This window comes from Ctenopharyngodon idella, chromosome 24 (genome assembly GCF_019924925.1).
Source record: "Ctenopharyngodon idella isolate HZGC_01 chromosome 24, HZGC01, whole genome shotgun sequence".
NCBI classification, from domain to species: domain Eukaryota; kingdom Metazoa; phylum Chordata; class Actinopteri; order Cypriniformes; family Xenocyprididae; genus Ctenopharyngodon; species Ctenopharyngodon idella.
The window spans coordinates 23,189,483-23,212,219 of NC_067243.1; the positions used below are offsets into that span (position 1 = coordinate 23,189,483).

General features: G+C 36.6%; 3 protein-coding genes across 5 annotated transcripts in view; 1 reads left to right on the top strand and 2 right to left on the bottom strand.

Moving 5' to 3' along the window:
• Nucleotides 1–919: 919 nt before the first annotated feature.
• Nucleotides 920–9,864, bottom strand: tnnt3a (troponin T type 3a (skeletal, fast)). The gene is made up of 10 exons (XM_051885034.1): nt 9,835–9,864; nt 7,001–7,125; nt 6,858–6,903; nt 6,649–6,765; nt 6,493–6,570; nt 2,902–3,015; nt 2,701–2,813; nt 2,524–2,614; nt 2,353–2,393; nt 920–1,163 (listed from the first exon to the last, which is right to left on the bottom strand). The coding sequence occupies exons 1-10, from the start codon at nt 9,862–9,864 to the stop codon at nt 1,127–1,129; spliced, it is 792 nt and encodes a 263-aa protein (XP_051740994.1). The 3' UTR covers nt 920–1,126.
• Nucleotides 9,865–10,942: 1,078 nt separating this feature from the next.
• Nucleotides 10,943–18,243, top strand: prr33 (proline rich 33). Its single transcript, XM_051884198.1, has 3 exons — nt 10,943–12,855; nt 13,176–13,224; nt 14,954–18,243. The coding sequence occupies exon 3, from the start codon at nt 14,969–14,971 to the stop codon at nt 17,978–17,980; it is 3,012 nt and encodes a 1,003-aa protein (XP_051740158.1). The 5' UTR covers nt 10,943–12,855; nt 13,176–13,224; nt 14,954–14,968; the 3' UTR covers nt 17,981–18,243.
• The window catches only part of lsp1a (lymphocyte specific protein 1 a), a 38,143-nt gene continuing 29,441 nt past the window's right edge, over nt 14,036–22,737 (bottom strand). For all 3 annotated transcript variants that reach the window (XM_051884201.1, XM_051884200.1, XM_051884199.1), the window contains 3 exons: nt 20,914–21,006; nt 20,683–20,791; nt 14,036–14,784 (listed from right to left, as the gene is read on the bottom strand). In XM_051884201.1, the coding sequence (XP_051740161.1) occupies nt 14,759–14,784; nt 20,683–20,791; nt 20,914–21,006 (228 nt within the window). In that variant the 3' untranslated portion in view covers nt 14,036–14,758. The remainder of the gene's footprint in view (nt 14,785–20,682; nt 20,792–20,913; nt 21,007–22,737) is intronic.

Here is a 22,737-nt window from a genome sequence, read left to right on the forward strand (position 1 = left end):
AGTGCTCTTTTTTTACCTACATGAAATCATAGCCTTTTGAAGTTTAATAATCAATGTACATCTTACAGTTTGCACACAGAAGCACCTGGACTGTCGAGTCCTGTCTTTGTGAAATATCCACCTCATCTCTGCAGCGCACGTGGGAATGTCAGCGGGAGTAGGCAGTTCTCGCGCACACAGAACAAGGTACAAAACGCGTAGGGCAAGGGGATAATTTCCACTAGGTAATCAATCGCGGATGGTTTCATTATCTTCAACGGATACAAAAGTAGCTGCTAGGCTATAAGAGGATAAAAATAATAAAAGCAAAAATGTGTCTCCAAATTTACTTGGACTGCCTTTAATATACATAGGCGGCCCGCCCAAGTAAAGTCTATGTGTGGCCTACTTATCAAAATAATTTAACCCATTTCAACTTCATTTCAGAATTTAAGGCAGCATCTGGCTTATTGACAGGATCTGTGACTGTCGATTACCACAGAATAATTTCGACGTGTACCTCAGCGTGTAGGGTAGCCTAAGCTAAAAGCAAACTAAAACTGACTATACACTTAAGTCTACAAAGTAAGACATTTTGAATGCTGGAAACTTGGGACTATTTTGTTGGGACTACTGTCGAAGGCGGATGAACTTCTGGAAACGCGTGTTCTTGGGGGGTGGATATAAGTCACTCGTATCCTTCCGCCTGTCAAAGTTACAGTTTACCGGCGTGACAGGAGTTGAAAATTGAATATTTGCACAGATAATAAGGTAAGAATCTCACTTATTATGTTTAAATACGACACAGTAACATTATCTAGAAACAGTGAATTTTAATGTTTATCCTCGTGCAACAAACCGCGACAGGATTTTCTACCGATCCTGGAACATGCTTCTGCACTTGTGGAAATGGAAAGAAATGGTCTTGGGTGACAACATCTAAAAACAACGACTTTATTGATGTTTCAATAAGAACAAGTACTGACAAAGGCTTTAAGTCACACTTTATTTACATGACATAAATAACAGTCCAAGACGATGAAGAGTGGGTTGATCAACAACTACGGGTCCTGTGCGGTCAGCACAGAAAGAGGGGTGTATCTTGTCCATCATCATTGTGGTGGTCTTGGCCTGCAGGACGACGCACTTACTTTCTGCGACGAGCGGCGGCGCCCTTCTTGCTGCTGCAATGCCAGAGTAGTCAAAACATAGCAGTGAGCAAAAATATTTAACATTTTACAGTAAGGTTCATTAGTTAAACATTAGTTAATGTAGCCTATTAACTAACATGAACTAACCATGAGCAATACATTTGTTACTGTATTAACTAATCTTCGTTAACGTTAGTTAATGAAAATACAGTTGTTCATTGTTTGTTCATGTTAGTTCACAGTGCATTAACTAATGTTAACAAGATTTTAATGATGTATTAGTAAATGTTGAAATTAACATTAACAAGAATTAATAAATGCTGTATAAGTGCAGTTCATTATTAGTTCATGTTAACTAACGAAGTTAACTAATGTTAATTAATGAACCTTATTGTAAAGTTTTACAGATTTTTTTTATTTATTTATTTTTTATTGTATTTAACTTACGTTAACTTACTTAAGCGTTGTAAAAAAAAATCTACACCACATTTCACATCACAGCATGCACCAGGTTGTTCAACTTCAAACCAGGCTTCACTTACTGTTACAGTATCATAAAATGTTTTTTTTTTTTTTTTGGCAGCTCCAATCAAAAATGAATTCAACAAAACTAATTTATGTGTCAGACAACTACTCAAATAACTTGAAAAAATGAAAATAGCCACATAAACTGTTTTTTTTGTCTGCTCATCATTCCAGGAGCAAGGTGTAAATCCCTCCTTTTTTCTTGGTTAGAGTTTCCATTTATTTCCATGTATTAATAAGTGATCAATTCTATAATTATTTTTTAAAATTAATTTTATTATTATAATTTATATTATATCTTTACATTTTTTTTCCTCATAAACCCCCTCTGCTTTGCCCACTGTAAGTTGCTAATAATAATAATATGGAGAAAAATCCTGGAATGTTTTCCTCAAAAACCCTAATTTCTTTTCAACTGAAGAAAGAAAGATATAAACATCTTGAATGACATGGGGGTGAGTAAATTATCAGGAAATTTTGTATTACTCTTTGTATTTTATGGATAGCTTTACGTGCAAAGGCAGTTGCTCTTGGTGGACGATAGGGAAACAATGAACAGAAAGTGAGTGTAGTGTTCTTGCTTGTTAAGTTCACTTCATTTTCACCATCACAGAAGATATGTCAATGCACTGAAGCAGCAACATACAGGCCATGCACAGCAGGGGGCGCCATGATATTCAAGAATCCTGCAACTTACAATTTGCTGAGCTCCTCCACTCTCTTGCGCAGTGTAGTAATCTGTAGAAGACCAGAGATTTATCAGTGATCTCAAAATTAACCTCAAGGGAAAATATACCAGTGATGACAATGGGACGTATAGGTTCATAGTTTCTTGTCCTCTTGTTTATTTTGCTATTTGTTTTCTCACCTCATACTTCTGTTTCTTCAACCTCTCTGAGTGCTCAAATTTCTCAGATTCCAGGGTCTTTATCCACTCAAACAGCTCCTGTGCTTTTTCTCTGAAGTTCAAGACACAAGACATTAGTAAGCAAGACCCGCCGTGACAGATTACATGGCTGCTTTAACAGTTTGGAGAATAACTCACTTCAGTTTGTCCTCGCTGAGATGGTCAATGTTGAGTGGCTTGCGTCTCTCAGCCAGGATCTTTTTCTTCTTCTCTCTCTCTGTCTGTTTTTTGCCACCTTTCTTGGCGTCAGCCTGAAGGACAACAGAGCCTATGGTTTCAGTCTTAGTTGTTTTAATTCATTCTCTTCAGTTCATTTGAACTGTTTTAAATAGAGTTGACCTTCTGCAGGTAGCTGCTGTAGTTGGAGCCCATACTGGACAGAGCTGACTTCTTCTTGGCATCTTCCTCTGCTTTCTTCTTAGCATCTGCCTCCTCTTTCCTCAGCCTCTCCTCCTGTGGGAACCATCAAGACACTGTGTCAGTTAGCGGTCGACCGACACTGATGTTTTTGACACAGTAATCTGGTAAGTATGGAAGAGGGTTAGGGCCAAGTAACAAAAAAATCTCGATATTAAAGTCATTATAATGTTAAGATGTTAAGATTAAACTTGTTAAATTTCGAAAAAAAAAGTCGAAATACAATGTCGAGAATAAAATCATAAAATTTTGAGAATAAAGTCGTGTTTCAAAGAAAAACTTGTTACATCTCGAGAAAAAAGTTGAAAGGACATGACAGAGTTAGATCACTTAGTCAAGCTATAGGCCTATTTTAGGCTTTCTTTCAATAACAAAGAAATAGTACTATCAGTTTTAGCTAGCTGATTATAATCGAATAATAAGTAGCATACAAACTTTAAAGAGAATTTACAAGTGGCATGGTCTTTTTAGAAGAAAAAGAACAGTCCTATTTGCGCAATGTACTTGCTTTTGTCCAACATGAAATAAAAACCAGTGGACAAATGCAAGGTTATTGCTGGCTTCACCTACACGTGATTCATTGAGGTTTTGTGGTTTCCCAGCTGGGATACCATACCTATCCTAGGATATCATACACCTCAAGGTGTGGAATATCGATGAACGAAATGCTTCGAGAAGCAGTGACGAAATTAGACTTTTATATATGAGGTGGCCAAGGCTACTAGAAAGAATATCATGTTGTAATAGCCTACATATTTGATTTCATTGTTTTGACCCAAGTAACATTGTATTCTAATAAATAAGCTACCAAAATTGTAGATACCAGTGAAATTTAACAATTCTCGCATACATACTTTTATGTGTATTTGTCCATTCAAGCACAAGAAGAGTATTTGTGCGCTCTCTGTGTGCGCGCTATGGATGAAGCACCATATGCCTCAAACCAGACGCGTCACATTCTCAAATTCAAGGCGGCAGTGCAGAACAGTGAATCTAATCACCATACGGGCAAAAGACTGAAAAAAAGTGGCGTCGATGTGTTTCACTGTAGGTTAAATGTGCAAACGGAAACTGAAAGGACAATCTATATTAGCCTATATCTCTACATAAGCACAGACTTTATTAATACAGAAGAAAAATATTGAAAAATGACTATACACACTCTTCCAGCCTAGGGTGAAGAACGACACAACGACTTTATTCTCAAAATTTAATGAGTTTATTCTCGCATTATAATGACTTTAATCTCGAAAAGGTTTTATTTTTTATTATTACTTGGCCCTAATCTTCTTCTGTACTTAAGTCTGTGTATACTGGGAATCATCATTTTTCAAATAAAGACAAGGTAGTGCTAAATTTACATACAGCACGCATAATACAGCGACCAACTGGATATAGCGCAGCATAGTTTGAAATCAATTTAAAGTTTGTTGATCGTATGTCCAGTGACAGATAAACTCTCCAGACCGACTGTTAAGCAAAAAGTACACGTTATGCAGTCTATGCACACTTCAGAAAATCTCACTGCTAGATTCACCAGAGTTTGCAAGATTTGTGAAATGTTTATTAGATATTCAAATACTTGGTTAAATGATATAAATGGGTATTTGCTTAATGCTGACATTAGATAAGAAAGTATTATAGCATTTGCTTTTCTATTACTATAAAAAAAAAAAAAACGGTATAACACTTTTTCGTATACTGTCTACTTTCTTTGTCTTAACACTTCTGTCCAATAATTTACAGTAATTTAATGAAGATGGTGAATGGGAGCCCTGTGTGCTCAGGCGCTGGTGTTCTCAGCTCTGTCAAAATAAAAGTCTTGCTTCCGACACATTGACCAAGCAAAAAACCTTTTTGGGTGTTGCCGATAATTAAAAAATGCCAAACATCAGCCAATAATATTGGCCTTGGCAATATGGTCACTGTGATTTTGCCAAGTAAGACATGTTCCTGGATCAACATATTTTGTTGATCCTGGAACAACATTCCTGTATGAAAATTTTGTCCTAACCATAACCATATCCCTAGCCCTAAACCTAACCCTAACCATAACTTATTCCTAAAATCAGAGGGAAATGATTACTGTGATTAGAAACACCTAACCCTGGTTGTAAGCCCAAACTTGACATAAACTGTAAACTTGTCCCTCAAATCTGATTGGTTGATTGGAATGTTGTTCCAGGATCAACAATGATATTGATCCAGGAACACGTTCAACATGGCAAATAGTAGGGTTGCCAACTGTCCGTATATTGGGCCTAATTGATTTGTCCGGTACGTGGCCTCCTTTGTCCCGTTTATTGACTGCTACGCTGATCTAACAGCCACTTACTTTCATGTATTTCGGGAGAAGTGGAGGAATTGACGTGTTGTAAATCCGACACGATTCTCTGAATTGCGGTTCAAACTTACATAGCGGCACCCATCGCGCGTTATAGATCAGTTAACATGATCATTATAAAGGTTTTTAAACGTCAAAACACATTCACTTAAACGTATTTGATAATCGGAATATCAGGTAGTTGATGACATAGCTAACAAGCGTGTGAATATTTTGAATAGAAAAGGAAAAACTGAATAAAAGCGATACATCTGCCATACAGCGCTATTGTGGCTGCGGTGTGTCACATGACAAGCATGACACGTCGCCATGGAAATAATAAGGTGAAACGCTCCAAAATAACAGTCGCCTTAAACTCACACTGGGGGGTCAGCTAGAATATTTTAAACTTACGTGGGAAAAGGTTCATATTTTGGCTTTCTTATATTAACAAAATCAAAAATTTTGAAGTGGGAAAGTTTCTGGCAATCATTTGTGTTTATAAAGCATATACAGTTGTTTTCTTGTAGAAAATGAGCGATCGTTTCGCTAGATAAGACCCTTATTCCTCGTCTGGTATCAAGACCTTTGAAGCTGCACTGAAACTGTAATTTTGACCTTCAACCGTTTGGAGACCATTGAAGTCCACTATAAGGAGAATAATCCTGGAATGTTTTCATCAAAAACCTTAATTTCTTTTCGACCGAAGAAAGAAAGACATGAACATCGTGTCTTAGGACATCAGTGTGTCGTCACGAGCCGCAGGGTTTAATTTGGATTTGTCTGTGCATGTTTTTTTGACTCTTATAGATGGTGTTCCCACTGACATGCATTATACTGACAGACTGCAACGGTTGGAGTTAAAAATCATCATTTGTGTTCTATTGAAGAAACAAAGTCACCTACATCTTGGATGCCCTGGGGTAAGCAGATAAACATCAAATTTTCATTTTTGGGTGAACTATCCCTTTAACTACAGATACTGAAATGATGTACACTGTGTGGTACAGTACAAATATTTTGAGTGTGTGATTTATTTCTGTCCTTTATTTTCCTACAGAGAACAACGATTTTCCTTTCCTGAAGTTGGCAACCCTAGCGAATGGCAGTATACATCGGTCAACCACTAGTGTCTATGCTTTTGATAGAAGATGGACACTTTCTAGCCTCACAAGGTCAGTGATACACACCTCGCGTCTCGCCTGCCGCTCCTTATCCTTTTCAGCTCGGATCCTCTGCTGCTCTGCTCTCTCAGATCTGCGCTTCTCCTGTTTTAAGACAAAACATGTTCACATTCATTTACAACTTTCTGAAGAAGATCAGGCGACAGGCCAATGCTCACTCACAATTCTGTCCTTGAGGGCGATGAGTTCCTCCTCCTCCTTCTTCCTATGCTCAAAGTGAGCATCGATGAGACACTGCAGCTCAAGTGTATCCTTGTTCTGACGTTTCTTCTGAATGTCCTGAGTTCAGACACACAAGAAACAATGTGCTTAACTTACTAACTCACTCACATGGCCGTTTTAAAGAGCACCAAAGATAAACAATCTCTTACATCAAAGTCCACTTTCTCACCATCTGGGATCTTGGGTGCTGATGGCCTGGAGTGAAAGAAATAAAATGAGCATTATATCTTAAAATTATTTCAATAAAATCATTTGATATACAGTAATGTGATAAGATGTTTCTAATGCTTACTTGTACTTTGGTTTCTCTTCTGTATTAAGAGTGAAGAGGAGACAAGTACATGGGTTATTGGGAATTCCACTCAGGGCAATACAGTTAATGGTACACAGCAATGTTAAAACGCTGCCATTGCACTGCTTTCACAAAATTACTATTTTGTTTCCAAAATACTAGAAGGAAAATAAATTTAAATAATTAATAAATTAATAATACATTGTTAAACAGTTAATTTTAGTTTTTTTCTTCCAAAATTATTGTTCCACTTCAAAAATTAAATTATTGTTAATAAAGTTATTAAAATATTAAAGTTATTAAATATCTACATTGATTTCAGAACAAACATCCAAGCACAGCCATAATGCTCAGAAACACCTTTTACATGAAATTGTGACTTTTCATAATCCCAATTGAAGAAATTTAAATATTATTATAGATTTAAATAATTTAGTAAAGAAAAAAGTAATTTTATATAAAAATGTATTTTTTTTATATTCATTTATTAAAATATTTAGAGCTAAATGTGTCTAATTCAAAAGTTTTCTTAAAAAAAAAAAAAAAAAAATTCTTGATGAGGCTTCTGCTTCTGAAACAGCAGCTGCTCCTTGAAATGAGTTGGTCAGTTTTCGGTACATGCCATGCAGAGCAAACTCAAACAGCGTGTCACTGCACAGTTGTTATCATTTTAGATTATTTTAGCCATTTCATTACATAGCCTAATCTGTGAATAGGTTATTGCCTAGGATTATACAGAATATGGTTCGCTTGGAAATATTTTGAGGGCTGTAGCCAATCATTTCAGTTTTTGCAGTCTTGCTCTAATATGCCACCCTTGAGAAGGGACAGCATTATAGATGTTGTCCACTAGGAGGAGACTGCAGACAACTGTAACAAGGGACACAGTAGTCCCTTCAACACGATTAAGTACATCTGAAATCAACATACCTTCCCCTTCAACGACAGAAAGCATTAAACAAGAACAGAAAACAAGAGCAGAATAGATATTATTAGGAACTACAATACTATGGGGGACCGAATCTGCCAACATTAAAAATAAATGGATTTATAAACATTTTTAAAAAGAAATACCTTCCTTATTTAGGTCTATTATTGTATTTATTTTTACATTTATTTCTACATTTATATATTTTTACATTAATATATTTCCACAATATAGTTATCTGTATGGTAACGAGGGGATGTGTTTTCCACTCCACATTGTATACAATATATACAATACAGAATAAGGATAAATAACATTTGATTAGCTTATTGTGTAATAAAATCAATCAAATACAATGTAAAAAAAAAACCTCAAAGATGGAGAATGCAGACCAGGATGTTCTAGATAAATGTAGGCATATCTACATATGTAGAAGATGTTACTAACAGATGAAGATTCCATCCATGTAATAACAGTAATAATATTAATAGTATGACCAGTGCAGCAGTATCACGCATTGCAGTTTTGCCTACTTTCAGCGTGTTCTTCTAAGAATGGTAAACGAATACATTACAGATATCTACATTGTTTAGATTTTTTATTTTTTTTTTTTTTAAATGCTCTGGAAGTAAGATTTTACAAGAAAACATTAAAAATTGTACTCACCCTCGAAATGCTCACTGTAAAAAAAACAGAAGCCTGATTATGCCCTCTTAGTGCACTTCATACAAATCCAGTTCAATATGCATAGAATCGCATGTTTTAAAGTTAAGTTGGGCTACAATATGACAAACTTTATGATACTTACACCTCCTCAGTGTCTGACATGGTGATAGTGGACTTTGAGACTAAAAAAAAAAAAAAAAATGATGCACAAATCAGAACCTCCAGTGTAGACTGCAGTGAGTCTAATGAATACTAACAAAATCAAAGTCTCTCTCTACATATTGAGAGTATATATATATATATATATATATATATATATATATAATATTCTGAACTACTGGGGCTTTTTTGCCAAATAAAATAATCAAGACTGTCAGTGAAGACGAATGTAGGATGCAAATACTCCTCCAATTTTTTCCTGTTTCCACAAAGTTATGTAGATGGTATTCTAGAATATGCATTAAATTACAAGGCAACAATTACATTTTTGTTTATGGTAGTCTGCTATGTTTTTCACTTTTAGTTTCTCAGAAGATGGGTGAAGTCATTTTAGCTAAGCATTGGCCAAATTCTTTTATTAGCTGACCTTATATATCATAAATGCCCTTACCCATACTTATATGTCAAAGTTTGTTTTCCACTTTGCCTGATAGATTATTGGTCTTGTCAGGACTGTAAAAGTCATTGAAAAGATCAGTAGTAAGGCACTTTCCTTTAGAAAAGGGGTGTAAAACTCGGTTCCTGGAGGTCCACTGTCCTGCAGAGTGTAGTCCCAACCCTAATCAAACACACATGAACAAGCTAATCAAGGTCTTCTTGATTACTAAAATCTTCCAGGCAAGGTGTTTTGAAGCTGGTTGGAGATAAACTGCAAGACAGCAGCCCTCCAGGAGCGGAGTTTGACACATGTGCTTTAGAACATCTTTAGAGTAGACAAAACAAGTTGTAGACAAACACATATCTTTGAAAATATAGTATTTGTGTCTTTGTTAGATGCTTTGTGTTGTTTCCCAATTTCAGAACTAATATTTATATATTGCAGGACTCAGATTTTGTAAAGAATCAATACAAAATACAAAATCTGAAATAATTTCAGGGTTTGATGAATTTAAAAATACAAATCAATCAGTTGGTAACCTCTGAATAATAATCAGAAAATGGATGTGAGCAATGCCTAAAAGCATCTCGGGTCAAAAAGAATTTGACTTAGACAAGACAGCTGCACTTAATAAGCCCAAACATTGTTCAGGATCCAGTTTCCAAGTTCCATCTCAAGTTTTTTTTTTTTTTTTTCCTCTTCTATATTTGGACATAGAACATTTAGATCATATAGATTGAATAGATTTTATCATTCAGACAACTTAAAATAAATTAAATGTAAATTTAAACTACTGTACAGTAGTCAACATTTGAAGTGGATGAAAAACGTTAATCCAAGCTGTCCTAAGAACTAAATTGTCCTAAGAAGAAGTTTTGGGACAACTTTGATGAAAGGTTTTGATCCACTTCAGATGTTGACTACTATATTTTAAAGCGATCCAGCTTTATTTTATATATAAAATTTATAATTAAGAGTCCATGAGTCTTCTTTTAACTAAACACATTAGGTTATATGAACTCCGCAAGTTTGTGTGAAACCTGATGAGTTCATACGTTAATTATCATAAATTGTCCTAGTCTAAACTCACTCACAACTACACACAATCTTTCCTGATTTCGCAATTTCCTCACCCACTGCACTCGTGCCCTCCTTCACCCTTACCTCAGAAAAGCTGAAAGAAGTGAGCTCCCTGCTGGCGGAGACTGGCTGTAAAGTTCAGCAAACATTCATTTCTGTTATAGTGACACCTGATCTGTGGAAATCTCCCATTGGTGGAGATTCCGTAGTGGGAAGGGTTAAAAAGGGAAGGTCCAGAACTTGGCCCAGGCACTGAATAAGGAGATGATTGAGGGTTTGAGGAAATGTAACAGAGGCATAAGTTTGGAGGAGTGAGTCCAGCCACTGTTGCTATATTTGTTGCGGTACTACGTAAGCACAATTAACACATTTTCTGAATGGCCTGAACGTGAGTGTGATGAGCTTAGCTTTTGGTGTTACTTTCAACATAATAGATCGATGCTTCAGATGACGTTCTGGGGTGTCCCCCAGGGCTCGCTCCCAAGTCCACATATGTTGTGTTACAAACACCTTACCTTTTTTCATTATAAATGGCTAAAGGTCACTAATATGTCTAGAGGTCACTAATACATTTCTGTAAATGATTTTAAATTGCATTCAATTATTAGGCGAAACTTAGTATGTCTAAGCTTTATTTTCTGTTGTTAAAACAAATTCAATGATGTTACATTCATAGCCATTCCAGCCTGTCAGCATTAATTAATTTGTAGAAACATAAACAGAAGAACGGGAAATACAATTCATAAATAATCATTAAATATAATAAATAAATACTATATTTAAATTAGGGCTGTCAAAAGTAACACGTTCATTTTGTGATTCATTTTTTTCAGTTTAACGCATTAAAAAAATTTAACACAATTAATGCAGAATTCATTTTTTTCATCCTTTGGCTGCGCTACAGTATATGATCACGCTATCATTCATTCAAGTGCTATTAAACCATTCAAGCGTGATAAAACCCAAAAAAAGAACTCAAATCTGTACAGACAGCGCGTCAGTGCCGCATTGTGTTCTCTTTCATGCTTGAAAGGACAAAAACACACAAAATTGTACCTTAATAAACACAGTCTTAAAAAGTGTTAAATGAACGCAAAAAGCTGTGAGAAATAGGAGGTGTCAGATCCACGTCATGTGTATCAGATCTATCAGATTTTAGCCTATTAAAGCCTATTAAATGTTAAAATTGATAGCTTTCAATTATACTGTAATAACTGTAGTTGAATGGCTATAATTAATGGCTAAAGCTGAGAAAAAAGATCCATTTAATAGAGACATCAGTATCAGTACTGGAATCAGTTACACTGGCCTTCATTCATGGTGCTTAGTAAAAAGATGCCATTAAATAAATATTTAAAATAGGGCTATACTTTATGTTGTTTCTACATTATTTTTGAGATTCAATGTGAAAGTGTTACAATATAAAAATATATTAAAAACTTTAATGTTAGGTGCGATTAATCACAATTTAAATATGTAAAATAATACATTTACATGTATAAGGGGCTAGTGAAAATGGTCACACCACTCTGCATACAGTGGATTTGTGAATTTCACCAGTTAGTTACATTCTGAAAATGCACTGTTTAGATGAGTTACATGCTGGAGAGACGGTAAAAAGTCAGTCACAATGTTCTCTTATAATGTAAACAAGTGTAAATGTCAACTTAATCATGTACCTGTATATCTAAAGGTTTGACTTCTGTCAACACATGAGCTCATTGGTGTAATCAAATCAGTCTGGCTTTTTTTTCATTCCAATCCTTACTCCTTGTCAGAGGCTATTTAGTTTGTTCACGGGATTAAGTTTTCACTTAAGTTGAAGAAAAGTTTAACTTAAAAATTTAAACACACTTGTTTACACTACAACATTGCCAGTCAATATGAAATCAGAAAATTTCTGTTTCACATATCTTAAGAAATTGAAATGTCTTGCAACCAACAATTCACAGGGGACTACTTTAAAGTCAGCTTCAACGGAAGTTGCTATAGCCTTTTCTTCCCTATTGTGACGTATTACCCGAGTGAAACAAGAAAAAAAAATAAAATTTAGGGCAGGACTTTTTTTTGTCCATCAGGAATTGATTGGATCAATTCCCCCCCAAGTCATGAGAAACTCTTCTCTACCAGAGAAGAGATGTCACTGCAAGTGGGAGGTTATTTTGACTGAAGATTACAAGGTCACATACATTTTAATTTTTTGATTTCATGCTGACTTTAAAGAGTTAGCCTGAAGTAGCCCTCCAAAAGAAACAAATGCTTCTTCTTAACTGTAGGGGGTGCTGTGCTTATAGATGTGTAAATGAGGGTGTGCATCTGGTGTCATGGGGGAGGGGGGCACTTGGTGATATCTAAGGTGACCTGGATCCCCCCTGCTTCGCTGACGGTTCCCTCAACACCGTCACCACTCAGTGTGCATTCTGAGTAACGGACTCAGGGTTTTATTTTTGGACTGCTATGGAGCTTGTGCCTTCCATTTGAAGGAAGGGGGAATAGTTGAACTCAACATGAGTCTCCCGTTCTGACAGTCCAAGCTGGGACAAGCAGGCAGCCGCCGGACACCCCTGAACACCAGACACGCAGGTATAAAACCACAGCAAAACTGCTTGAAATTTGAAATTTCTATCTTATGGTTATTATTATATGAATGCCTAGTGTGGAAGTGCATGCCATGTCTGTCCTTTGGGAATAGGCATTAATAGTTTGTAGCAAGCTAACTTGACAGTCTTTGAAGGTTTCTGCATCAGGGAGTGTAATATAACACTGTTAAACTGAAAGAAGTACTACCAGTATTTGTTTCAATGCAACCATATTTTATGTCTACATTATGCATGTCCTTTTCATTAAAATACAGTTGCTTATTTTCAAAGACATGCATAATTCATGCTTGTTTATATCTATAGGGGACCTTGTCTGAAGTGTCTTCATCTGTCTTCTGTTAGTCATCTCTTGGTAAGTTTTTTAAGCACATACATGTAAGTGTGTATATTGCTGTAGACTGTATGTCTTTACATGTACAATTACTTTTTCTCACCAGGTGTTTGCTAAGAAGCAATTAGGCAGTGCATGATTTTACTGCTTTGCTATTCTTGCCCTTTCCTCTTTTGAACTTGCATCTTGGAAATTCTCCAAACTGCCCAGCCTACCAGGGCCTTAAAAGGATGACCTCCTCTCATATGGTTCTATGTGTCACTCTGGGCTGGAGACTTCTTTTACAAGCTCTTACAGGTGGCCTACACTTGCACTATTGCAAAATATAATTAAATTTAGTGAGATATATTCTTACCTATATTATTGCTGAAATTAGCCAGGTTCATGAGTATTTAATGAATATGAATACAATTTTTTAATAGTCCGGTAATAATCAATACAGTATGAAAGAACAAAAAAGCAGCTTTTTGATTTATGAACTTGTGCGTCAACAGACACCACTAAATCTGATTGGTAGTAAATTTTCAGTGATTTATTATGTAATTTAATGTAGCTGTCCCACCTATGTCTAAAGCAGTGACTGCCCCCAGATCACTAGGCATTGGTTTACAGTGAGGGTGGAGAGTGGCACCACACTCTGTGACAGAGAGCAGATTACTTGCTTATTTGCTTTCGCCCTAAAATTAGGCCAAGAAGCAATGCTAGATGTGTTGTGGAAGTTTACTGCATGTGAATGTGTCATAAACTGAGTCCTACTTGTGAGAAATTATATCGAGTAGAAAAAAAAATTCTTATATTTGCATTTTACTTTGAGAATAAGCCAAAATCAAAATTAAGAATCATACAAAATATCAAATTTATTAAAATTTAAAAGCGGAAATGGACTATAAATCACATTCTTAATTTAACCATGATACCATTGGGTAGAAAAAAAGTTTGTAACTAAACAAACAGGTTTATATTAATATTATAAATATGATAAATGGACTAATTCCAGTGTTTTCTTGAAAACCAATAAGTGTAGTCAATTATGCGTTAATCAAACCAATGAACAATAGCAGAGAGGTGAGAAAATCAATGTCATATTTGTAATAAAATATAACACCAAGGAGTAAAACAAATTGGTAATGACTTAAAAGGCATATGAATCCACTGCAGGAATTTGCAATATGTTTTTGGATTATTCTACTATGCATCTATTTTTTATTTTTTTTATTTTCAAGTCTATATAAATGTAACAACGTGTCAGAGTATAAAAAATAGCATAGATAATCAATATAAAAACAAAAATCGTAAATATCTATTTGACGTTCACATTCAGTTCATACTCATACATTTTTAAAAGACAGCATAATATCAGCACAAACACTGCAGAAAAATACTGGGGAAAAATAAAAAAAAATTCAGAGAAGTTTTTTAAATTGTATATATGACAAATAGATTGTAAGAAAATTTCCCAAATACTTGACATTAGAACAGTCAAAAATGAAGCAATCATCAAAAATCAAAATCATCTTGGTGGATCAGAAAAGGTGTTATTGCTGAATTAAATTCTTCACAAATCATCGCTGGATAATTCACCTGAAAGAAAAGAAAACAACAGCATTAGTGAACAATGAAGCTTTTTTGCTGATATTTTAATTAATTAAATTGTCTATTTTCAGAATGGTTTGCACTTTATCATTAATATCAAAAACAATCATTATTTTCATGTTCAGTGTACACAACATGTATTATTTATTTGTTTCAGGGGGTTGAAGATTTTATGGCTGTCAATATCGGCAATGCTGCCCAGGCAGGCCTGCTTTCCCAGCAGTACCCACCACCTTTGCTTCCCAAACCTGGGAAAGAAAATGTCCGGCTCCAGAAACTACTTAAGAAGACAGCAAAGAAAAAAGCTGCTGCCCAGGCCTCACAACCATCGGTCCCCTTCCGCTCAAGCCTCTCTCCAGTAAATGAAGCAAGCCCTGACCTGGAGCACAGTGATCACTCAACTCCTCCTAAGACTCCAGAGACACCTTTATACATTGGCACGGTACACCCACGTTTTAACGTCCGACCACTGTATCAGCATGTAGCGTCTCCTTATCCTCATCACAGAGGATTCACTTATGGCAAGACAACAAGATTTTCACCACAACCATATGTGGCTGTGGGCCACACCACTCCCCAGCATCTAGCTCCAGCATTTCCATCCACAGCCTCACCAGTACCTGGAGTTAAAACACATGCTACGGCTCCAATCACTATTCTACAAACTGCACAAAGAGTGGAAGTCAGCTCAACTCTTACCACCCATGTAATTACCTCTAAAACTCCAAGCCCTCAGCCAATTGTTCTGAATGTTTCTAGAACAGCAAAACCATTGTTTGAAGTTCCTCAAATCACCAATTATACAGCAAAGGCAGCAGGTTTGAGAACACCTTATGCATCACCAACAAGGAGTAAAACACCTACTGCAGAGTTACTGAGAGGCCCGACACCAACATTTGAGGTTAGAAGGATAGTAACACCAACAGCGGAAATAAGAGACAGAACACCAACCAGAGAGATCAAAAGGGTTACAACACCGACATTTGAAATCAAAAGGATAACCCCAACTTCAGAAATTAAGAAAACCGAAACTCCAACTTCTGAAATCAAGAAAGAGACAATTCCATCTTCTGAAATGAAGAAGGTCAGTACTCCTGCTTCAGAGATTAAACAAAATGCAACACCTACACTTGAGACAAAACGAGGTACAACTCCAACACTTGAGATAAAGGGGGTTGCAACACCAACTAGAGTAAAAACACCAACATTTGACTTTACCTCAACAAAAACACCTTCAGGGCGACCCAAGACACCCTCAGATAATGTGTCACGTGTCAGAGTATCTGTGATTGAGATTTCAAGACCAAATCCACTTTTATTTGCCGTTTCTCCTGTGCACATGGAGGGCAGAAGATCCAAAACGCCAACTTCAAGCTTGGCTGATCCACATGATGAAATTCATAAAATTTCAAATCAGGTGAATAACACCAATCGTTCAGCAATATTCCAAAATGGGGACATAGATGTCAAATCAACTGAACCCTTAAAAGAAAAACTGGATATGGCCACTTCAGAAAACATTGAGTCATCAAAGCCAAAGACTCAAATACAGGAAAGCCCGAACCTTAGTGAAAATGAACATCCAAAGCCTGAAGCCCCCACAGCACCCAATTTTGAACCTGCACAGCCTGGTTTGTCTTCAGTTGGCTGTCAAAGGCCGTTATCTAGAGTTCCTCCATTTGCAGGTCAAAGACCCAAAACACCAACAGCACCTAAATCCAAACCAACATATTATGGATTGACTCCCGCTGAATATGCTGCCTATGGAGGAATAAAGAGTTACTCACCAAGTTTTAGTATTTCTACACCAACTGTGCTACCACGTGTAGAGGTAACTCATCTCCCAAAACAGGAACCAGTAGTACCTCAACCTGATGATAATGTGACTATGACAAATGATAAGTCTGAAGTAAAACCTAAAGAGCAAGGTGAAGTCCAGCCGCCTCAGACTGTTGTTGTTAAAGATGAAACTGCTGTGGTGGCTCCACCTCCAAAGGTTCCAAAGGCAGCATCTGAGCCAGAAGCAAACTCTGTAGGGGACATTCCCAAGCAACCTGTGCCAGAATTAAAAGCAAAAATTCCTGATGTTAAAATTCCAACCATTGTGGTATCTGTAGCTGACACACAACCATCAGAAGCAAAATCAGAGGCAATAAGTACTGTGACACCAAGAGTCAGAACTCCAACCTATGGATCTCCCAGACTTTCTCAAATGACACCAACCCCTCCAACTGCACAGGAAACTCAGAAACCTGAAAGTAAGGCTGTGCCATTATCTAACCAAGACATGGGAAAGCCAGCACTTCCAAAGCTGTCGGAAGGTAAAGTTAATGCTAAACCAAGCAAAGTGCCAGAAAAGCCAACAGAGGCAAAAATGTCTTTGTTAGAGAGAATTAAGAAGCAGAATCTTGCATCTACTTCTTCTGAAAAACCTCCTGAAAAAGGAGAGGTAAAAGATGTGGTTAAGCTTATGGCTAAACCAAAAGAAGACCAAAAGGACATTGAAACAAAGGACACTGAACCTGAAAAGGTTGAAAGAGGAGAGACAAAAGCTAGTCCCCAACAGGAGATCAAGCCTACAGTGGAAAAGAAGGAGGGGGGTGAAGGCCCTTCCCTATCTGCAGAGCCTCTCTTGAAGGTGATGCAGAAACCAAAAGGCATGAAGTCAAAACTCAGTGGCTGGTCTCGCCTTAAAAAACACATGGTGGTCGAAACAGAGGAACCCAAGTTTCCTGAGGCAGAGCCTGGGTCAAAGAAAGACGTCCCTGCCAGCGCTGATCAAAATACAAGTGAAATGCAAAATACGTCTGAAGATGACGCTAAGCTTAGTGAGAGCCAGGACAGTAAAGACTCCCCTAGGGCAGCAAAAATGTGGGATGCTGTCCTCTTCCAAATGTTCTCCACCAAAGAGAACATAATGCAACAAATTGAAGCCAATAAAACCGAGGAGCAAAAGAAAATGGAGGCAGAACAGAAGGCGCTACAAGAGATTCCCTCATTTGCGCATCGCTTGCCAGTTCTCCTGTACAGCCCACGGTTTGATGCCAGACGACTAAGAGAGGCAGCTTCTAGACCAGCAACAAAGATTGCAACAGTTTTTGAAATGGGACTCATAGGCCGCAAAAATAAAGACGAAGAACCAAAAGACTTTAATAGAATAGCCAAAGGCTTCAGTACTTCTTAAAACACTGATGCATAACTGGATAACATATAAATAATAGGCAAGGATGTTGTTAGCTGTCACTGCAATAGTAGAGTTGTGTTTATTATCTAACCCAATTCTTTACCTATAACTTTTAATTTTATAACTTTATAACGGGTCAATTGGCAAATGCACAAAAAAAAAACATTTTGCAGTACTAAAGTAATTGCCCACTTGTCAATTTGCATTAACCATTTAAGCTAATAAGAATAATGAATAAAAAATATATATTTTTGAAACTTAAAGAGTTTTTGCTTAAGACTTTCAAATCTCATTTTGACATTTTATAAGCATGTTAAATACAGTAATATTTTGATAATACTTACATTTTTCAAAATGTAACAAAATCTAACAAAAATCAGAGTTTTTTTTTTTGGAGGGGGGGTTATGAAAATGTGAAATATATGCAGTTTTTAGTCATCTAAAAATATAAATTTACCTTAAGGCTTTAGGTAAACTCTTTTTTAATACTCTTTTCTTTCTTTCTTTCTTTTTTTATTGCAGTAAAATACACAATCTTTTTCACAGCAATTTTTTTAACAGCTAAATGGTGCTGAAAGGGTTAGTTCACCCAAAAATGAAAATTCTGTCAATAATTACTCACCCTCATGTCATTCCAAACCCGTAAGACTTTCGTTCATCTTTGGAACACTAATGAAGATCTTTTTAACGAATTCTGAGAGCTTTCTGTCCCTCCATAGATAGCCTATGCAATTGAAACTTTGAAGCTTCAAAAAGTTCATAAAGAGATCAGAAAACTAATCCATGTGAATTAAGTGGTTTAGCTCAACCGAATCTGAATTATGCAAGAGAACAAACCTCTTGCGGAAGCTCAAACGTGCTGCATAACCATTCTGGTGTGTTATGCAGCACGTTTGAGCTTCCGCAAGAGGTTTGTTCTCTCGCGTCATTCAGGTTCGGTTGAAGTTCTGTTTATGTTCGCTGATCAATGTTTATAAGTGAGTAAAAGCCTAAATTAAATCTGTTTATCATACAAAGTGATCGAGTCTCTTCAGAAAATTTAAACTAAACCACTCAATTCATATGTATTAGTTTTTCCGATCGTTTTATGAACTTTTTGAAGCGTCAACGTTTAAATTGCGTAGGCTGTCTATGAAGGGACAAAAATCTCTCAGATTTCATCAAAAAGATCTTCATTTGCATTCCAAAGATGAATGAAAGTCTTATGGGTTTGGAATGACATAAGGGTAAGTAATTAATGAGAGATTTGTGGGTGAACTAACCCTTTAATGAAGGATACAATTTATGTAAAATGGCGTTAAAAAGTCTTTGTGAATATAAGCCATACATATACATAAATTTGTAATTCTTCTTGTTGATCGTTAAAGATAACATGGTGTCAAGGGACAAAGTGCTGTTGTATGTTTTTGAAGGTATGAACAATTGAGTGCAAGTTTTAGGTGGGTGGGCAAATTGGAACTGGTTAACCGTGGAAGAAAGTTAAGAGATAGAATAAGAAAGAGATGTATGCAGTAAGTATGCCTTATCGTACTGAAAGCAAGGCATGGCTCACTCTGCAGGTTGCATACTTGGTGCTCAGTGTTGACAAATAGCTTTCACCGATGGAGCCCTCAAATGGGCTTTACAAACCATAAATATAAATGCTCTGGTTGTTTCCATGTGATTAGATGAATAACAGTGAATGCTGATTGTCAACTCATGCATGTTCTCATTACAGGCTTAGGTGATGTTAAGTTTGTAGGCTTGGACTTTTTTTTTGCATGATTGTCCTTTGTTGCAGAAACCGTCAGACTGAGAATATTTTCTCTTTACTGACAGTGATGTGTATAATGCTTTGCATTTTAAGCTGCACTGTACTAGATTTAATGTTATTTTATATATTTTTCTAATAAAATACCTGTTTTAAGAGATTATATCATTATTATTCTTTTGTGTGACATCACTTTTATTACACTAGCCATTGAATGGAAACATTTGCATTGTGTTAGCAGCTTGCTCTGATTTGTTTGAGTTATAAGCGTCAAATACATGATCAAACAGACATATGAAAACCCTGCAGATTGCAAGACTCAGAAAAGGTTAAAAGAATTTTCAGCTGTTTTCATATATAGCCTATTTTTAGCAAACATTATATTAGCTCTCCACAGTTTAGTTTTAGTCTCTTTAACTTTTTGTTATATTCTTATTTCAACAATATTTTGACAAAGAATAATAGTAATAAAAAAAATAAATAATAGAACAATAACATTTAGTGAGTGAGATGAGTTTAAAAAGTCTATTTAGGGCTCTCATTAAAAAAGAAAAGTGACATTTCTTTTGAGTGTCAGTGTACTTTTGAGGAAATGCAAATCATCCCATAAGGCACTGGGAATGGGGTTCTTTTTTCAAAGTATTTAAAAGTTTTGTAAGTTTTATGCTCTAATGCTACAACATTTAGTATTTTTAAACTAATCTTAGCTAGCTTGCTATGTAGCTAGTTTGGTACTAGATAATATTACCTAGCACACATCAGCAAAATTTTACCACGACTGTTTATGGGTTTTTTTTTTTTTTTTTTTTTTTTTGCCATTTTTATTTGCAGAATCATATTGTGCTATTTAAACATGTTCTTATAAGGAGTAATTTTCAACAGAACTGTTTTGTTAATTTAAAAAGCTTTAAAATGTGGGATACACTTTGTAAAATAGAAGAATGTGTCTCACTTGATTTTCCATTTGGGTAGACACTATAACGATCCCCTTCAGCGGGGATCTTCTCGTATTTGCCATGGCCTGTCACAATGAACTTGTACCGTTTACCTGAGGAGGAGACCTAAAATATAAAAGGTGAGTAGAAGAAATGCTGAGAGGGAGGCATTAAGCGAGGGACTCATTCTCAGACAATTTTTATGATTTTGAGTTTTATTACTTCAAGATTCTTATCTGAATATTTACCTTTCCTCCCAGTCCTGACTTCTCAGCTGTAGAGCCTTCTCCAATAATTTCCCACATGTTCTTTTTCTGCAGAACATCTCCAGGTTTAACATCCTGTGAATGAACGTTACAAGGAACAATGAACATTAGTGAGAATTACTTTATTCTATAACAAATATTCTTCTAACAAGTCTAGGGCTTTCACTAATGATTATTTTGGCAATCGAGTAATCCATTGATTATTTTTGATGATTAATCGAGTAATCAGATCTTTTTTTGTGTGTGTGTGTGTGGTAATAAAAATAGACCTAAGTGAACAATAGCCTTTAAAATGACTTAAAATACATATATAATAACAATGAGGAAGTAATAATGGGTTCAAATAAAACATCAAAAGCAAGTAAATATTTGGTTTTATTGAACAACACTGTTAAAATACATAATGTAATGTACATAATATAAACTTAATCAACTTACGTACATTATGTAATAGGAGTGTGCTATGAGATCTCGCAATGTTAAAATGTGACGAGTTTTCTTGTTGAGTGAAAAGCTGTCTTGCAATATGACCATGACGGAGTGTGAGGGTGAAATTAACATAGAATATCCCACCACTATGTTTACATTACATTTCGGTACCCACCACGGCACCGCCTCAACTCTTATAGACAAAGTGGCCTATAGAGGGCCAAACACCTGATATGTAGCCTAATTGGGGCTTAAATGAGAGCCCTCAGCAGAAAGACTCTCTACGACGAGAGGAGGCCAAACACACTCAATTCCAAAGACACTTTACCAAGGCTTTCTCACAGAAGGCCGAACACTTGATGTCGCTGTCTGACATAAGCCCAGATGAGCAGAGGCCTCAGCAAAATGACCCTAATAGTGAGCAGAGGCCAAGGCCAAGCAACTCAACTTAACAGACAACTTATCAAGGCAGCCAAAAGAAGGCTGATCCCTTGATATGTAGCCTAATTGGGGCTTAAATGAACACTCAATCCTGTCTAACTGGAGTTAGGGCAAGCGGAGGCCTCAGAAAAACGACTCTCAAAATGAGAGAAGGCCAAACACACTCGATTCCAACGACAGATTATCAAGACAACCTAACAGACACTTGATATACTATCTAACTAGGGCTCAGATGACTCAACTCCAAAGACAATTATCAAAGTGGCCTATAGAGAGCCAAACACCTGATGTCACCGTCTAATCAGAGCTCAGATGAGCGGAAGCCTCAAAGAATAACTCTTATAGCTAGAAGGCCAACCGTACTCGCCGAAAGCCAGCTAACCAAGGTGGCCTAAAAGGGCAAAACACCTGACATCGCTGACTAGCTGGAGCTTAAGTGAGCGAAGAAGAAGCATCAAGAAGAAAATGTTTTTTTTTTTCTTCCCGATGTCCGCCAGATTGATCCACAGATGTCTCTCCATGGCCACCATAGCTGCCATAGCATGACAACACTGCTATTGTGTGCAAAGCCCCACCAGCCTGACCCACAGCCGCATACTATTATGGTATGCATTCTTTCATTAGAATGATTCTAATAAAAGAACGTCCTCATCTAGCTGAGCTCTCACGCCGGCGGCAAAGGAATGAGAAAGAGACATACCTCACTCAAATTCCTCCTCTAGCTCGACCTGAGAGCCCCAAGATTTCAGTCTCCGCTGTGCCTCAGCTGCAGCAGGTCCTGATCCCCTGGGCACCGACGCTTGCCCCGATTCCCTTGAGAAAAGGGCCAGGTGCGATCTGAGCTTTTTCATGCAAAAGCCCTCGCAATCTACGCATTCTGCTCCCTCGAGAACAAAACATGGATGATCCTCTCCAAGACAAAAAATGTAAATCTTG

What these genes read in the sequence shown, in the direction of transcription:
- tnnt3a (XM_051885034.1), bottom strand. Translation starts at nt 9,864, where the DNA reads ATGGAACTTGGAAACTGGATCCTGAACAAT. An exon ending in ACAGCAGCTACCTGCAGAAG is followed by an intron (nt 2,814 to 2,901) that starts GTCAACTCTATT and finishes GTTGTCCTTCAG; the next exon opens with GCTGACGCCAAGAAAGGTGG. An exon ending in CTCAGCGAGGACAAACTGAA is followed by an intron (nt 2,615 to 2,700) that starts GTGAGTTATTCT and finishes CTTGAACTTCAG; the next exon opens with AGAAAAAGCACAGGAGCTGT.
- prr33 (XM_051884198.1), top strand. Translation starts at nt 14,969, where the DNA reads ATGGCTGTCAATATCGGCAATGCTGCCCAGGCAGGCCTGCTTTCCCAG.